The sequence below is a fragment of the Phoenix dactylifera genome, chromosome 2 (genome assembly GCF_009389715.1).
Source record: "Phoenix dactylifera cultivar Barhee BC4 chromosome 2, palm_55x_up_171113_PBpolish2nd_filt_p, whole genome shotgun sequence".
NCBI classification, from domain to species: domain Eukaryota; kingdom Viridiplantae; phylum Streptophyta; class Magnoliopsida; order Arecales; family Arecaceae; genus Phoenix; species Phoenix dactylifera.
In genome coordinates this window covers 1716753-1735498 of record NC_052393.1, presented here as the reverse complement: position 1 = coordinate 1735498, position 18746 = coordinate 1716753, and the positions used below count along the sequence as shown (strand labels likewise).

Sequence of the window (18746 nt, the reverse complement as noted above, 5' to 3'; positions counted from 1 at the left end):
TAAAAAAAATAAGAAATTCTAGTAAAACTAAAGCCCTAATTCCTAAACCCCCCCTCCCCCTTCCCTCGTTGAGCCGCTGCCCCCATTTAAAAAAAAAAATTTCTCCCCCAAAACCGTCTCACCGCCTGTTCCTCTCCCCTTCTGTTCCTCTCCCAACCCACCCGCACCCCCCCCCCCCCCGCCGCCCGCCTGTTCCTCTCCCAACCCACCCGCACCCCCCTCCCCCCGCACCGCCGCCGCCGCCGCTGCTGTGCCTCCCTCTCCCCCGCCGCCGCACCCCCTCCCTCTCCCCCGCCGCCGCCGCACCCCCTCTGTGGAGTGATTGATTAAAACCCTATTTGATTTTGATGAGCTCAAAGCATTTGAGTATATTTCTTGTTTACTAATGAATTCAATTAAGTGTTTTCAGTAAAAATCTTCTCTAAGTGTCTCTAGACTTGGTTCATAATATTTTGGATAAGTTAAGAAGTCAGCTTGAACCAAAGTCTGAGACTCGAGTCGACTCCAGAGTATCACGAGTCGACTCCAAGCGAATCAAGTTCACTGGCATGGGCTCGAGTCGACTCCGGATGGTACGAGTCGACTCCGACTGAGAACAGACAGACGAACAGAAAGCTTCAATTCAAAACCTGTCAGCGAGTCGACTCCCGAAGTGCGCGAGTCGACTCCAATGTTTACCGAGTCGACTCCGGAGAAGTATGAGTCGACTCCAAGGAGTCACAGGCAGAAAAGTCAGAGAGCAGTTTTCGGGTCTGAGATTCGAGTCGACTCCAGTGGAACGCGAGTCGACTCCGATGGTTGGCAAGTCGACTCCAAAGAAAGTGAGAGTCGACTCTCAGAGGAACACAAGGAAAAAGACAGAAAGCATTTTTCGGACTCTGAGATTCGAGTCGACTCCCGCAATACGCGAGTCGACTCCGAGACTCCGCGACCACAAAGAAGACAGAAGACCAAGTTACTGCCTCTGAGATTCGAGTCGACTCCCAGACAGCTAGAGTCGACTCCAAGGCAGCTTCACATCAAAAAGGCAGAAGACCAAGTTTCGGAAACTGAGAGCCGAGTCGACTCCGAGGAAGTTCGAGTCGACTCCAAGACTGGACGAGCCAAAAAGACAGAAGATAGGGAGTTCGGGCTCTGAGCGCCGAGTCGACTCCCAGGATTGACGAGTCGACTCGAGTGGACCAAATTCAAAAATAAATCCACGGACTCCATGGGATGAGCCGACTCCAAGAAAGCCAAGTCAGCTCCAGAAGTTGGCGAGTCGACTCTGGGTCAAGACGAGTCGACTCCCAGTCGCGAAGGCAACTTTAATTCAAATCTGGAACAGTTGCCGAGTCGACTCCGGAAAAGTATGAGTCGACTCCCGCTACAGACGAGTCGACTCCTGATCGCGCGAGTCGACTCCAACCCACCAACGGACACATTGTCAGGCTGTGCAGAGTGTGCAGAACGGGCAGAAAAAGGTGTCTAACGGCTAGTTTCCGTGGGGGTTGGTTTAAATAGCCACAGAAGACTGTAGCAAAGCAGAGAACAACCATTCCACTCCAAGTATTCAAGCATTCAATCTCTGCAACCTGTTCTTCAACGAAAAAAGAGGGAAGAGCTGCATTAACTGCATCCATCTACATCTTCCCAGCAATTAAAGAATCCTCCTCCTGCATTCAAGTCGACTACACATTCAAGAGGAGACCCGAAGTTTAAGAAGCCATTCCTCTTCTCCAACTTAAAAGCGTTTGAGAGCTTCTAAACTCTTTTCAGATTATATTGTTTTCCATCTGCTTTTGAGAAGCTTAGTTTTCTGTTTGTCTATTTTATTTACAACTTGTATCTGCTTGGTTCAATCGGGGGATTGAATCAAGGGTATTGAGGTTGGTTGGTGAGCCGAGTATAAAACCAACGTGTGTAAGGGTTCGATTGTGATCCCGAGAAAACAATCGGGGTGGTTCTAGTCGGTGAGCCTGAAAAAACCGACCGAGTTCGTTGTGAGCTCGTAAAACAACAAGTTTGGTTGTGAGCTTGGAAAACAACCGGCTGTAATCCAAGGGGGTTATAGTGAATTCCCAAGTGAGACTTGGGGAGTGGACGTAGGAGCAAGGGTTAGCTCCGAACCACTATAAAACTTGGTGTTTGTGATTGATTGTCTCTCTTCTTCTTCCTCTCATATCACTCACAGCACATAGCAATTAATTAAACAACTTGCAATAGTTTTAATTAGTCCTTCACAACGTTTTAAATAGCTAAATTATTTTAAAACCCAATTCACCCCCCCTCTTGGGTTGTCTATCTGGGCAACAAGTGGTATCAGAGCCTATACTCTTCTACCCTAAGAGTCAAAGATCAAAATGACAACCCCATTTGGATCTTCCCACATTGAGGGTCAGTCCACCCAAAGACCCCCATTCTTTAATGGATCTGACTACTCATATTGGAAGGCTAGGATGAGAATATTCATCCAAGCCCAAGACTATGAGATGTGGACCATTGTAGCAAATGGGCCATACATCCCATCCATTTATGTAGAGGGGGTCACTGTACCCAAACTCGAAAAGGATTGGGATGAACACGACATGAGAAAGGCACAACTCAATTCTAAAGCAATGAATGTGCTTTACTGTGCACTAGATAGGAATGAATTCAATAGAGTCTCTACTTGCAATTCTGCAAAAGAGATTTGGGATAGACTTGAAGTGACCCATGAGGGGACGAATCAAGTCAAAGAATCCAAAATAAATATATTGGTTCATAAGTATGAACTATTTAAAATGGATTCTAATGAAACAATCACTTGCATGTTCACTAGATTCACTGACATTGTCAATGGCCTAAAAAGCCTTGGCAAAAACTATACTAACAGTGAGCTTGTCAGGAAGATTCTTCGATGTCTACCAAGGTCATGGGAAGCCAAGATGACGGCAATCCAAGAAGCTAAGGACTTGAACAAGCTTCCACTTGAAGAGCTCCTTGGATCCCTAATGACTCACGAGCTAACCATGAAGCAACACAGCGAAGAAGAGTCCTCACATAAGAAAAAGGTAATAGCTCTTAAATCGGACTCCGACACATCATCTTCATCATCGGATGAGGAACAAGAAGAAAAGGCCAATTTCTGCTTCATGGCCAACGAAAATGAGGTAACATCCGAAACGCATCTAGATTTTACTTTTGATGAACTTTATGATGCATTTAATGAACTAATGATTGAATATAAGGCTATAAACATTAAGAATAAAGAGCTAAAACTAGCTAATCAAACTTACATACATAAATATGATAAACTAGTTAAAGATAATGACTATATCACCAAAGAAAATCTAGAACTTAAGACAAGCAACCAACTCTTAATTAAAAAAACTAACACCTTAAGTAAAGATAATGAAAAACTAACTAAGGAAATTTCAGAACTTAAAAACAATAAACAAATCTTAAACGAAAATCTCATAAAAGACTTGAATACTCTAAAAACGGAAAAACAAACTCTAACTAAAGAACTTGAAATGTACAAACCTTTGGTTGAGAAATTTACTTATAGTTCTGAAAAATTAAATATGATACTTAATAGTCAACGTGCAGTATTCAATAGAGCAGGTTTAGGATATAAACCTAAAAATAAGCAAAAACTTCTTAGTAACTTCTTTGTTAAAGCAGGAGAAAGTAAAACTAAGAAAATAACCTATTTCTATTGTGGAAAATTAGGACATAAGGCAAATGTGTGTAATTATAGAAAAGGAAAAACAAAAGGAAAAATTAAAAGGGTATGGGTTCCAAAAGGAACCAACATGACTAACCATGAAGGACCCAAGAAAACTTGGGTACCTAAGATTACATGATTTGCTTGTGTAGGAGTGTCTTGCAGCCAAGGTCAACAAAAATTGCTGGTACTTGGATAGTGGCTGCTCAAGACACATGACGGGTGACAAGGATCAATTTTTTTCACCCTTGAAGCTAAGAAGGGAGGTGCTGTGACTTTTGGAGACAACAACCAAGGTCACATCATTGGTATTGGTAAAGTTCAAATTACCCCTTCTACTTTTATTGATAATGTTAGATATGTTGATGGTCTTAAGCATAACCTATTAAGCATTAGTCAATTATGTGATAAAGGGTATGATGTTATGTTTAAACCATCACTATGCATTATAACAAACCCAAATGACAATAGTTTAGTTTTTAAAGGAATTAGACGTGGGAATGTGTATGTTGTAGACCTTGAAGATCTTGCCAAACATAACTAATGTCTAGTTGTTAATGAAACTAAGGAGAATGATGCTAGCTGGTTATGGCACCGTAAGTTAGGTCATGCAAGCATGGACACAATAACTAAACTAGTTAAAAGAGATTCCGTGATAGGTTTGCCAAAATTAAAATTTGAGAAGAACAAAATATGTGAAGCATGTCAATTTGGCAAACAATCTAGGAACTCATTTAAATCCATAAAATGTGTCTCTACATCTAGACCTCTAGAATTATTACACATGGACCTATTCGGACCAACTAGAACCACTAGCCTAGGTGGAAATAAATATGGTCTAGTTATTGTAAATGACTATTCTAGATACACTTGGGGTATGTTCTTAGCACATAAAGATCAAGCTTTTTCAGTATTTAAAAAGTTTCATAAGGAAGTAACCAATGCTAGAGATACTTCAGTAATAGTCATTAGAAGTGACCATGGTACCGAATTCGAAAATCAGTCATTTGATGAGTTTTGTAGTAAAAAGGGGATAACCCATAATTTCTCTGCACCTAGGACACCACAACAAAATGGAGTTGTGGAGAGGAAAAATAGAACTCTAGAGGAAATGGCTAGAACTATGTTATGTGACAGTAACCTCCCTAAGTACTTTTGGGGAGAAGCCATTAATACTTCTTGTCATATATTAAATAGAGTTCTATTGAGACCCATCATAAAGAAAACACCTTATGAACTTTGGAAAAACAGAAAACCAAAAGTTAATTACTTTCATGTTTTTGGATGTAGGTGTTTTGTTCATAATAATGGGAAAGATAATCTAGGTAAATTTGACTCTAAATCTGATGAGGGAATATTCTTAGGTTACTCTACAACTAGTAAAGCCTATAGAGTCTTTAATAAAAGAACCTTAGTTATAGAAGAATCTATACATGTTGTATTTGATGATTCTAGTGACATCTCCTCTAGTAAGAAAGTTAATTTTGATGATGATGCTGAAATTCTTGAAGAAAAGATAGATGAGATGACATTACAAGATGATAATCAAAAATTAATTGAAGGTGCATCGTCAAGCCAAGAGGCTATTGTGGATCATGGACTAACTAAAGCTTGGAGGTATGCTCACGGGCATCCTAAGGAATTAATTCTAGATGATCCATCTCAACCTATTAGGACTAGGGCATCCCTTAGGAACTTAAATAATCATCTAGCTTTTGTTTCTCATTTTGAGCCCAAACACATAGAAGAAGCTGAAAAAGATGTAAATTGGATAAATGCAATGCAAGAAGAATTAAACCAATTTACTAGAAACAAAGTATGGAATCTAGTTGAAAGACCTACTGAATATTCAATTATAGGTACCAAATGGATTTATAAAAATAAACTTGATGAAAATGGTACTGTAATAAGGAATAAGGCTAGATTAGTAGCAAAGGATTATAATCAAGAAGAAGGTATAGATTTTGATGAAACCTTTGCCCCGGTAGCTAGACTTGAAGCAATTAGACTTTTGCTAGCATTTGCATGCTCTAAGGACTTCAAATTATTTCAAATGGATGTAAAAAGTGCATTTTTAAATGGGTATATTAATGAGGAGGTATATGTAGAACAACCTCCTGGTTTTGAAAATCATCAATACCCTAATCATGTTTATAAATTGAACAAAGCACTTTATGGTTTGAAACAAGCACCTAGAGCATGGTATGAGAGGCTTAGCAAATTCCTATTAGAACATGAGTTTTCTAGGAAAAATGTAGATACAATATTGTTTCTAAAGAAGAAAAACCAAGATATGCTATTAGTACATATTTATGTTGATGATATCATTTTCGGTGCTACTAACAATCGCCTCTGCGAAGAATTTGCTGATTTAATGCAGAGTGAATTTGAGATGAGCATGATGGGAAAGCTGAACTACTTCCTCGGGCTTCAAATCAAACAGTCTGAAGGAGGCATCTTCATCAATCAAGCCAAATATATTAAGGAGATGCTCAAGAAGTTTGATATGGAGGGAAACAAGTCAATCAGCACCCCCATGAGCTCATCATGCAAATTAGACCAAGATGAATCAGGTAAATCTGTAGATCAGAAACTGTATAGAGGTATGATAGGATCCTTATTGTATCTTACTGCAAGTAGACCTGATATTATGTTTAGCGTTTGCATGTGTGCTAGATATCAGGCTAATCCTAAAGAATCACATCTAGTTGCAGTTAAGAGAATTTTTAAATACTTAATAGGAACTAAGAATATAGGATTATGGTACTCTAAAGAATCTAGCCTAAACTTAATAGGATACACAGATTCAGACTTCGCTGGATGTAAGCTTGATAGAAAAAGTACCAGCGGATCTTGTCAATTTCTAGGAGAAAATCTTATCTCATGGTTTAGCAAGAAACAAAACTCGGTTGCATTGTCTACTGCTGAAGCTGAATATGTTGCAGCCGGGAGTTGTTGTGCTCAAATCTTGTGGATTAAACAACAACTAGAAGATTATGGCATTAAACAAGATAAAATTCCCATTAATTGTGATAATACAAGTGCCATTAATCTAACTAAAAATCCAATTCAGCATTCAAGAACTAAACACATTGAGATAAGACATCACTTCATAAGAGATCATGTATTGAATGGTAATGTGACACTCCAATTTGTTTGTACTGATGATCAATTAGCAGATACTTTTACAAAACCCCTAAGTGAAGAGAGGTTTAGTGTGCTTAGGAGGGGATTAGGAGTGATTGATCCATCCTAGTGGTAGTTTCCACTAGATTCATTGATTTTGATGATTAGATTGTGGTTAAAATAGAGTTTCTTTTCACTGATCATCAAATCAGATCATACTTTAGTGTTTTTCTCTCATTTGGCACGAATGTAGCATGATTTTTAGGTGCGTGCCAAAGTTAGAGACGACTCGAGTAAGTTTCAGAGTCGGCTCCTGAGGGAGAGTCGACTCGCGCATTTGCGGGAGTCGACTCGCAGAGATGGCAGCTAAGGGGGAGTCGACTCACATATAGTCGGAAGTCGACTCGAGGTCTACAGGCGCATAAGGAGAGTCGACTCGCGCATATTCTGGAGTCGACTCGAGGTCGAGTCGACTCGCGACTCAGTGGAGTCGACTCGCAGTCGGGATCCGACTTTTTAACCCTAACTTTGTCGTTTCGAAAACACTTCTTTCTCAAGCCGCCACTGTTCACAAGCCCTAGAGCCGACTCCTAGGTCGTCCCCAAGGCTTTTTCCGTCGACCCTTCACCGTCCCCTAGGGTTTTCCTCCCTTTCTAGGTCGTCCCCGGTCGTCCCCAAGACTTTTCCGTCGGTTCTTCACCGTTCATTAGGTTTTCCTCCTATTTTAGGTCATTATGCCGCGTAAGACCATAGTCCGGAAGAGGTCCCGACCCGAGGCCGGTCCCGAGCGGCGCTCCAAGGCTCGGCACGATCCCGCGAGGCCACAACCTCCGGCTCGTTCCCCGCCTAGGGTGGTTCCCGCGAGGCCATTAGCCGGGAAGGCCGTCACCACCGGGAGATATGTCGACTTCGACTATCTCTCCCGGGAAGGGTTCACTATAGGTGATAGACTCAGGGCCCAGGGCTTAGAGTACTTCCTCACCTTAGATCTCCCCACATATCCAGGGCTCATTAGAGAGTTCTACGGTACCGTCCATCGGAGAGATGGGGGTATCGAGGGCACGGTAGCCGGTGTCCCTCTGTTCGTTACGGAGGATCTTATTGCCCACATCCTCCACCTTCCACAAGTAGGGGTGGCTCCCACACACCCTGAGGACAGGGTTGAGGCCCTTACGGCCGTTCTAGGGCATCCACCCCAGTCACCCATAGACGAGGTATCCGCTAGCTCACTACCGATTGAGATGCGGATCCTCTTGAGTATATTGTCTAGGTCCATCTTCCCTAAGACCGGGAGATTTGACTTTGTATCTGAGAGAGACCTAGCTCTCATGTTCTATATGCTTCATGACACCCCAATCAACTTCCCCAAACTCATATATCGATACATGTGTGAGCCACTAGACAGACCTAGGCTCACCCTACCCTACGGCATGGTCTTCACATTATTATTTAGGGAGTACGAGATTCCTATCCCTGAGGGGGAACCCTTTCGCGCATTGCGATGGACTGATCGCACGCGTGCAGGGACCCTACACAGGATGGGGTTTCGGAAGAGAGAGGGGATTTGGGTTAGAAAGTCATCCATCACCACACAGACCACCAGACCTTCCCCCAGTCCTGAGCCCGATTCTGACTTTCCTGACGTACCAGACTTTCCACCCACTTCTGCTCCTACCACTTCCGCCGGACCCTCCTCCTCGGCTCCACCACCCATGGAGGTCCGCATTGATCCTGAGCAGCTCCGGGAGCTGCGGCAGGAGATAGTCCGAGATCTGAGGGATGAGTTGCTTCGGGAGCTCCGAGGTTCGATGCCTACTCCCTCTCCTGCGCCCACATCTTCCGCGTTGGTTCCTTCCCTGACAGCCGTGACTGACATGACGGCTGAGGTGCGGCAAGAGATATACAACATGAGGACCTTGATGCAGGCCCAGTTCCATAGCATGGGTGAGGTCACGAGCACCACTCGACAGATGCGGGATGACATCGGCCGTGACATGTCCACCACTACCGCGGGGGCCGAGCGCTTGTCGAATGTGCTCATCGACAAGCTGGACGGACTGCAGAAGTCGGTGCTCGAGCTGGATACGACACAGAGCAGGGCCATCCAGGCCATCATTCGCCAGCTCGAGAACGTCACCAATGCGGTCCAATCACTCGTGGAGCGCATGCCTCGAGGAGACACATCCTCGAGAGGAGGAGCCACATCCTCGAGAGGAGGAGCTACATCCTCGAGGAGACCATAGCTACTTTTTGTGTTTTGTTTTGACATGTATTGTTTTGCTTTACTTATTGTATTCTGAAATGTACTTACATACAAATTAATACAATGAGTAGCCGCATTTTTCTTCAATACTGTGCCTTTTGATCTATGTTTGATTGTGTGTTCTGATTACCTCCTTTTTGATATGATGACAAAAAGGGGGAGAAATATGTATAAAATATGTAAAAGGGAGAGAAATATGCATAAAATATGTAAAAGGAATCAATGGAAATCAATAAAAAGATAAACTCTTAAAACACACAAATTTGTTCTAAGTGGATTCGGTACCTCGAGGCTCATTATCTCTCTTTTGGGGCTCCTAATGGAGTAATCTCTAGAATCTATTCAAGGGATATTCGGAGATTAGCTGAATCCTACTCAAGAACAAATTGACAGATTTTTTCTCTAAAAACCAAAATTTCAGTTCAAAAACTTCAAAGCATTAAAAGGAAATTCAAAGAATCAAAACAAAGTAGAATGCATATGTTGAGGGGGAGAATTTGAAATTTTAACAAAGCTAAATCATTAAAGATATATAAGCCAAACAATTGATTGCATAATATGAAGGCTTATATAATTCCAAATGAAAGGGGGAGCTTTAACTCCGAAATTTACTGTTTCACTCCTTTCAAGCTTGGATAAATTGAATTACCAGACATTTGAATTCATTTATGGATTTTATTTCATTGTTTATTGTGCAATTCACTTTACATATACTCAATGTTTTGTCATCATCAAAAAGGGGGAGATTGTGGAGTGATTGATTAAAACCCTATTTGATTTTGATGAGCTCAAAGCATTTGAGTATATTTCTTGTTTACTAATGAATTCAATTAAGTGTTTTCAGTGAAAATCTTCTCTAAGTGTCTCTAGACTTGGTTCATAGTATTTTGGATAAGTTAAGAAGTCAGCTTGAACCAAAGTCTGAGACTCGAGTCGACTCCAGAGTATCACGAGTCGACTCCAAGCGTATCAAGTTCACTGGCACGGGCTCGAGTCGACTCCGACTGAGAACAGACAGACGAACAGAAAGCTTCAATTCAAAACCTGTCAGCGAGTCGACTCCCGAAGTGCGCGAGTCGACTCCAATGTTTACCGAGTCGACTCCGGAGAAGTATGAGTCGACTCCAAGGAGTCACAGGCAGAAAAGTCAGAAAGCAGTTTTCGGGTCTGAGATTCGAGTCGACTCCAGTGGAACGCGAGTCGACTCCGATGGTTGGCAAGTCGACTCCAAAGAAAGTGAGAGTCGACTCTCAGAGGAACACAAGGAAAAAGACAGAAAGCATTTTTCGGACTCTAAGATTCGAGTCGACTCCCGCAATACGCGAGTCGACTCCGAGACTCCGCGACCACAAAGAAGACAGAAGACCAAGTTACTGCCTCTGAGATTCGAGTCGACTCCCAGACAGCTAGAGTCGACTCCAAGGCAGCTTCACATCAAAAAGGCAGAAGACCAAGTTTCGGAAACTGAGAGCCGAGTCGACTCTGAGGAAGTTCGAGTCGACTCCAAGACTGGACGAGCCAAAAAGACAGAAGATAGGGAGTTCGGGCTCTGAGCGCCGAGTCGACTCCCAGGATTGACGAGTCGACTCGAGTGGACCAAATTCAAAAATAAATCCACGGACTCCATGGGATGAGCCGACTCCGAGAAAGCCAAGTCAGCTCCAGAAGTTGGCGAGTCGACTCTGGGTCAAGACGAGTCGACTCCCAGTCGCGAAGGCAACTTTAATTCAAATCTGGAACAGTTGCCGAGTCGACTCCGGAAAAGTATGAGTCGACTCCCGCTACAGACGAGTCGACTCCTGATCGCGCGAGTCGACTCCAACCCACCAACGGACACATTGTCAGGCTGTGCAGAGTGTGCAGAACGGACAGAAAAAGGTGTCTAACGGCTAGTTTCCGTGGGGGTTGGTTTAAATAGCCACAGAAGACTGTAGCAAAGCAGAGAACAACCATTCCACTCCAAGTATTCAAGCATTCAATCTCTGCAACCTGTTCTTCAACGAAAAAAGAGGGAAGAGCTGCATTAACTGCATCCATCCACATCTTCCCAGCAATTAAAGAATCCTCCTCCTGCATTCAAGTCGACTACACATTCAAGAGGAGACCCGAAGTTTAAGAAGCCATTCCTCTTCTCCAACTTAAAAGCGTTTGAGGGCTTCTAAACTCTTTTCAGATTATATTGTTTTCCATCTGCTTTTGAGAAGCTTAGTTTTCTGTTTGTCTATTTTATTTACAACTTGTATCTGCTTGGTTCAATCGGGGGATTGAATCAAGGGTATTGAGATTGGTTGGTGAGCCGAGTATAAAACCAACGTGTGTAAGGGTTCGATTGTGATCCCGGGAAAACAATCGGGGTGGTTCTAGTCGGTGAGCCTGGAAAAACCGACCGAGTTCGTTGTGAGCTCGTAAAACAACAAGTTTGGTTGTGAGCTTGGAAAACAACCGGCTGTAATCCAAGGGGGTTATAGTGAATTCCCAAGTGAGACTTGGGGAGTGGACGTAGGAGCAAGGGTTAGCTCCGAACCACTATAAAACTTGGTGTTTGTGATTGATTGTCTCTCTTCTTCTTCCTCTCATATCACTCACAGCACATAGCAATTAATTAAACAACTTGCAATAGTTTTAATTAGTCCTTCACAATGTTTTAAATAGCTAAATTATTTTAAAACCCAATTCACCCCCCCTCTTGGGTTGTCTATCTGGGCAACACCCTCCCTCTCCCACGCCGCCGCACCCCCTCCCTCTCCCATGCCGCCGCTGCAGTGCCTCCCTCTCCCCCGCCGCCGCATTCCCTCCCTCTCCCCCGCCGCTGCAGTGCCGCACCCCCTCCCTCTCCCCCGCCACCACACCCCCTCCCTCTCCCCCGCCGCCGTAGTGCCGCACCCCCTCCGGCGCCGTCGGCCACCGAGATTGCCGCCGGCCACGGCCCGGCCCCCTCCCGCGGCCGCCGCGGCCTGGCCCCCTTCCGGTGCTGCTGGCCGCGCGGGAGGAGAAGAACGGAGAAGGGGGCAGAGGAAGGAAGGAGAAGAAGAGAAGAAAAAAAGAAAAGGAAAAAAAAGAAGAAAATAAAAGAAAATAAAAGAAAAGAAAAGAAAAGAAAAAAATAAATAAAAAAATCGGGCCTGTCGGGTCGGGCCTGGAACCATATTTATAAGGTTGGGTCGGGCCTGGACAAAAATTTAAGCCCGACAGTCGAGCCGGGCCGGGTCTGGGCATAGCCATCGGGCCTAATTTCTGCTGTAGAGCCCGGTCCGAGCCCGACCCTGCCCGGGTTTTGATCAGCTCTACAAATAATGCATGCATGCATGGAGCTCTTTCAGATGCATTAGTTGTATGGCACAGGATTCATAGTCTCAAGCTGGTCAGTCTGGTGATGGAGACCCCACTTTCCACAGGGCAGAGCTTTGCCTAAATGTCACCACAAGAAAGTGGGTTCCAGTGGGCTGTCAATGGTGTTTGGCTGGCCAAAAATCAAGACTGCTAACAATTTTTGAGCAATAAACTAAAGAGTAAAAGTGGCATTTCCTAAATTCTTCTAAATATATTTTCTTCATCATATAAGATAAAATTATTTTTTTGCAAAATAATTCTCAAAAGTTAATCACCTATTTCACACCTGCAACTTCTAGGCCATTAGATCATTTCAACATATTTAGGCAGCATAAAACAGGCTAACACAACTAGGGGAAACCATCCAATTAGAGACTGTTTATTCTGTGGCTTTGTTAATGGCAGCTTTTAGGCTTAAATAATAACAATTTAACATAGAACATGATCAGATTTTACTAAGAGATGCTACAACATTTATATACCTAGTATTATCTCTGAAATTGAAATCACATTGGTGAATTAAAGCTTCACATACACCAATTCATATTGACATCCGTTAGTGTACTTATTCCATAATATATATTATGACTTCAATGGAAGTACAACATTTTGGCTAGTTTGTAGAAATCAAAATTCTACTGTGACTTATGGGTGAATTTAAAAGTATATTTAACAAAAGTAACACAATCATTCTAAATAAAGCAAGTAAAGAAATGATAGAGTACAAATGTGATAGGCAATAAGGTCAAGGCACTGTTTCTTGAGAGTTTTCCAAAACTTAAGCACAACATATACGACAAGTGAGCAATCCAACGACGTCAGCTAAAATGTAATCCAAATGAAAGCCTAACCAAAAAAAAAAAAAGATTGGTCTAAAGTGGCACATCAGTTGGAGTAGCAGGTTGAACTGGTGCATAAAAGAGTACAGGTTAAAGTATATCTATCATCAAGTCTGCAAACAGATATACAAGAAAAAACCTATGAAACTTCAATGCCATAAAAAAAGTCAGTTGTCGCTAATTTTGGATAGCACTGATAAGGAAGGAAAAAGGCAACATTTGAAAATTAGGCATATAGCATTTTGCTAAAAATCCTGCAACGACCTTTCTTTACTGTGCTATCATCCATAGCTTTGTACTCCATGTTCTTCAAAGCAAGTTCCACACCATACCCCCCCAAATTTACTACATCTGAAGAACCAAAAGCACTACAATAGCTGCTCGCTGCTTGACATCCAGAAGGCAATACAGGTCTCACTACGTATTTAATTTTTCCCTGAGAACAACAGAAAACACATTTAAACAAAAAATAAAAAGAACAGGGCAGCAAAGTTCTGACAGTGAATCTAGGAAGAGAGTAAATAAAATGGCTAAGAGCAGACAAACTGAAAACAGTTACCAACATAACAAAAGAAACTGTATGTTAAGTTGTTTTCATTTAGGAAGAATGAAATTACTAATAAAAAATAAGTTTCAAGTCACATTATGGCAAATCTGAAAGTTGGGCCTCAAACTCATACATAAGAATGCCGTTATTATTATACAAAAAGGCATTGCAAGACATGATATATGATATCTATGAGTAAGCAAAAGGAGAACAAATAGAAAGTAAAAAAGAACATTTCGAGTCAGTACAACCCAGTAACAGGCATCCCAGGTACTGGTACCTCACCGGTCCAATCCAGGAAGCCTGGCTTGCTTCCTTGGTCCAGGCATTGACTACCCATTTCATCTCAAACATTGATTTCATGTCCTTGAACAAACATGCATCAAAAGTTTCCCTCCACCACTATATCTTCATCATCAGTACTTCTTTCCCTCTCCATTCCCATAAATTTCTGTGAGTTAGTCATCCTATGCAGTCACTCCAACCAAACAAACATCAAAAGTTTCATCAATCAAGTAATTGTAAATCTTCCATGATAACACTACGTGTGCTACATTCCATTAAAATTTGAAGTGGAAAAACTAATGAGCATGTTAAGGACACATCAAATGGAACAATCAGTGAGTTTAAATTTTATTGAGTAATCACATCTCATGCAAGGAAAGAGATTGGTTTTGCAGTTTTTTCTTAACAATATGTATGTGCCAACATTGTTAATTGCTATATGCCATGTTATTCTAACTGAGAGACAGGAATGTGTTCACTGTTCTTCATATAAAATAAATAATGGCTCATTAGTTAATATGCTTCCAAATAAACATATAACCTCACTATATAACAAGGAAGCAAAAAAGATCAACAAGAGTTGCAATGACAGAAATAGAAATACAACAAAGCCACAGAAAAGGTGGATATGACTTACAGTTTGGCTGAAGTGTCAAGCCATGAAAGAAGTTCGGTAACATTGAATAGTAGTCCAGTACCAGTATCTACCCAGCAGCAACTTCCCTCAGGGCTTCTCAGGTTTCTGCTTATGAGAAAAGGCTCTACCTTGACTCTCGAAAGTGGCTCTGACAAGTCTCCCAAAACATGTTCTGAGTTGGTTTCATCATCAGAAGGATAAGAAGATGAATCCTCCGCCAACTGCCGGTAGAGCATTAGTCTAGGAGATGCTGACCGAAGCATAAGAGAAAATTCAAAAACTGATCCCAAGGGTTCACTTTGAAGCGAGCGCGCAACATGGACAATTTTGTGAATGCAGCATTTGGCTGTCAAACAATCTGAGCCTTTATCTGGTTCTAGCCAGAGATCAGTAAACTCCCAAAACAGGTTTTTCAATTCTTTAGAGAGCAATTCTCTGTTGACATATGTTGTAATAATTCTTTAGTAACCTATCAAACTGAAGTGCTCCTTAACCAAAGAAGATATAAACTTAAAAAACAAATAACAAGCAAAATAATACTTCAATGCCAACAATGCGTCATACACCAGTGCCAACAATGCAACTATAAACTGAAAGCAAACACAAAAATTATCATGCAAGAGAACAACACAGTCACAGATTTCTCAGTTACTCATACCTTTACTTACCACCAACAGGCAAACCTACTTTTGAATTTCTTTGGAATTTCATTTGTTCAGAAAGGGGAAAAGAAAATCTTAGTCCCCTATTTTTTGATAAGTTAACTATTACACTCGTACCAGCAGCTTTCCCAAGTCTTCTTCCTAAAATAAAGGGATATTCTCGATGCCTGATTTTCACTAACACCATATGCAATCAGAGATACATAAGTTCAGTTCCAATTCCTTGACTTTCTTTACAAAATCAGAAAAACTCCATCTTGTAGGCAAGATGAAGCTTATCGTTGGTGACACAACTTACATGTTAAGAAGGGAAAACATCAATAGAGGATCTAAAAGTAGCATATGAATTTTATAACTAAATAATGGAGGGCAGGCCAATCGCTCCCTAATAATAAAAGAAGATCAAGTATGTTCATATCCAGCGAGCTTCAATCCTTTCTTCCAAATAAAGAATCAACAAGATCTTGACAATGTCATGAATTCAATTATTTAGCGAAAAAAGAACAAAAAATAGATCAAAGTAACATTCAAGATATACACGTCTAATCAGATACCTCACTTTCCAAATTACGAAAAGGAATCCAGAAAAGTAACGCATTAATGTAAAAAAGATTCAAGAAGAAGGCTACCCGGCTTCCAGCAGCAACGGAGTGCCGGTCCACTTAGCCCGGAGCGAAACCTGGACGTTCTTCGGCCGACGGTTCTCGGCGAAACACAAGTCTCCGGCGAAGCTTAGGACGAGGAGGAGAGAGATCAAGAACGCCACAGAACCCCTAGATCGGCGACGGAGCTCCATGGCTGGATGAATCTTGGGAAAGAAAAGCTCCCACGCGCGTGGATCTCATCGAGGTTTCTTGGCGAGAAAACAATCCAAATCTTGGGTTAGAGATTTTTTATCCTTCCGTCTCCACCGACCGGAGGGGGAGAGAAAGAGGATCCAACGCTCTGGTGGACTCGGTGACCGGCCTCAGCGAAGGTGAACGGTATACAAGCAGCGAGGGTATATAACAAATTCGAGACTCGGGGGACCGTCCAATCGGCGGACCCTGCGCTTTAGATCATACGCATCATCATGTCACTAATCGCTGGAGGGGATATCCAGCGCGGGATAAGACAACCAGTTTATCTGAGCCGTTGGATGTTGATACCACGATTCGGGGCTTCGCTTTCTTTTCTGGCTTTTAAGCCAATCGGAAGGCTGACAAGTTTCCCATGTTTCGTCAACGGTCAAGTCGCATGACAATACGTGGCAATCCGTGGTATCACGTTGGCCCGTAGAATTGCACCACATCGCGGCCCGGTGAACATTACGACAACATTCTAATGCTTCCATTTCTACTTTCTAGATAATCGATCATAACAATCATTAATTTTTTATATTTTCGTTGTTAGACATGTGATGTAATGCAAGGGATCCAAAATTGCTAGCACAGTCACCACAAATTTAAGACAATTAACCACCAGTAATTTGAAGTTTAAGCAATGCCACGGCCCACGAGTGAGATGCCATGATCCACGTCTCTCTCTCCTCTCATTTCTCCCTAACCATTCAGCCTCATCGCTACCAATCTCTCTCTCATTCTCCTTGTTGGTCGAGTGTGATCGGCCTTACTCTTTCTTTGTCTCCTTAATCGCTGACACAGGGCCGGCCCTCCCCATTTTTCCCTCTTTCTTGTTTTTGTCCTAATGGCCGGAACCACCGCCTTAGCTTTGGCATTATAATATTACAAGTCATAAAGAAAGGCACCGGGGTGATCTAGTCTCCTCCTTGTTATCATTAGATGTCTACAGGGCCGGCCCGAGCCTTAGGCGACTGAGGCGGTCGCCTAAGGCCCCGGGCCAACGGAAGGCCCCCGGAAGGTGAAGAGAGAGAGAGAGAGAGAGAGAGAGAGAGAGAGAGAGGGAGGGAGGGAGGGAGGGACCGTGACCAAAAGGAAGCAAAGGCCCCATATAAAACGGGATGAGCTGGCTACGAGTCTTCCCCCTTGATGGAAGGGAGGTGGAGAGTTTCTTGGCCTGCAGAGGGGAAATTTAGGAAGTTGGGGATGGTAGTTTTGTTTTGGATGGAGAGAGAGAGAGAGAGAGGAGGGATTTGGTTGGCTTGATACACGCCTGAAGCCACTCTTACCTTTCATCCCTTCTCTTGTTTGGTTTTGGTCTTGGTTTTCCTTCCCTCACATTACTCCTGATCCAGCTGGGCCATCAGGAAGAAAGGGGGATTGGAAATGGACTTCTTGGAGGGTGGAGATTCTTTTAATTTTCTCCTCTCGGTTTCTTCTCCCCTCTTGGGTGGTAGAGAGAGAAGGAGGGAGGGGGTTGAATGGCTGCTGTGCTGTGATGTTGCGGTTGCTGCTTGGGTACTCACTTGAAGGGGAGATGGAGGGATGGGACTTTTATTAATTAGATGGAGTTAATTTCCCATAATGCCCCTACTTTCTCTTATAGAGAAGCTCCTGGAGAAATTCTTTTCTTTACCATGACCATGAAGTGCCATGGGATGACCTTTTCCTATTCCGCTCTTGCTTGACATGATAAACAAAATTGCCAAGCATTATCTCAGTTATTTAATCAGTTTTATGCCCTTCTTTTAGGATAATTACTTTTCTGCATTTCCATTCAAAAATAATATTAAATTAAAAAAATTTCTGGCCTATCTTTGTTAGATTCATGTACCTTTGTTGAAATAGTGTACTTGATAGCTATCCATTTTCATATCCTTTTTTTAATATTTTATATTTATTAAAAAAATTTATTATTAAAAAAAAAGCCTCATTCATTGAATTCGCCTTAGGCCCCCAAATATATTGGGCCGCCCCTGGATGTCTACCAAATGTTATTCAGAGATGCGTTAGAAATGCTAACATACCAGCAACAACACTTTTTTCACCATATAAGCTGCATTCCCACTATTCACGAGCCGTTTAATTCAATTAGATTATGTCATTTGGTAAATTTTTAACATATATTTAGTGTTAAAGAACTGCAAAAATCATATGGTTCTTCAATGTTGCATGCATAAATGATGTTAATTCTTCTACTACAAAGCACTTTAGAAGGTAGCTATTTCGGAGAAAGTTAAAGTGTTCCTATGGTCGGTACTGAAGAATACCTGAAACACCAGCAAGCTTCCTTCTAAATGGAGCTGGTAGCTTGGGCTATCAGGTGTGCAACAAGAGCGAAGCCAACCATCACTTACTATAGGCATATGGTCTTCTCTAACCACTTGTCTAAATCTTGATGACCGACCTCCTAATCTTCATGCATTCTGGACACCTTGGAGGCGAAAGAAATCAAGCCATTAGTTAGAAAAGCTTGGGTCAACTTCTTATGGCACTTAGCTGGCACGTTTGGTACAAGCGGAACTAGAGA

General features: G+C 42.3%; 2 protein-coding genes across 2 annotated transcripts in view; both read right to left on the bottom strand.

The window, feature by feature from the left end:
• LOC103698924 (UDP-glucose:glycoprotein glucosyltransferase-like) overlaps positions 1-18746 on the bottom strand; it is a 193991-nt gene that overhangs the window by 3096 nt on the left and 172149 nt on the right. The gene's annotated exons all lie outside the window — the stretch shown is intronic.
• LOC120104940 (UDP-glucose:glycoprotein glucosyltransferase-like) lies at positions 13262-16362 on the bottom strand. The gene is made up of 3 exons (XM_039116896.1): positions 16007-16362; positions 14716-15150; positions 13262-13682 (listed from the first exon to the last, which is right to left on the bottom strand). Exons 1-3 carry the CDS (start codon positions 16171-16173, stop codon positions 13664-13666), a joined length of 621 nt encoding a protein of 206 aa, XP_038972824.1. The 5' UTR covers positions 16174-16362; the 3' UTR covers positions 13262-13663.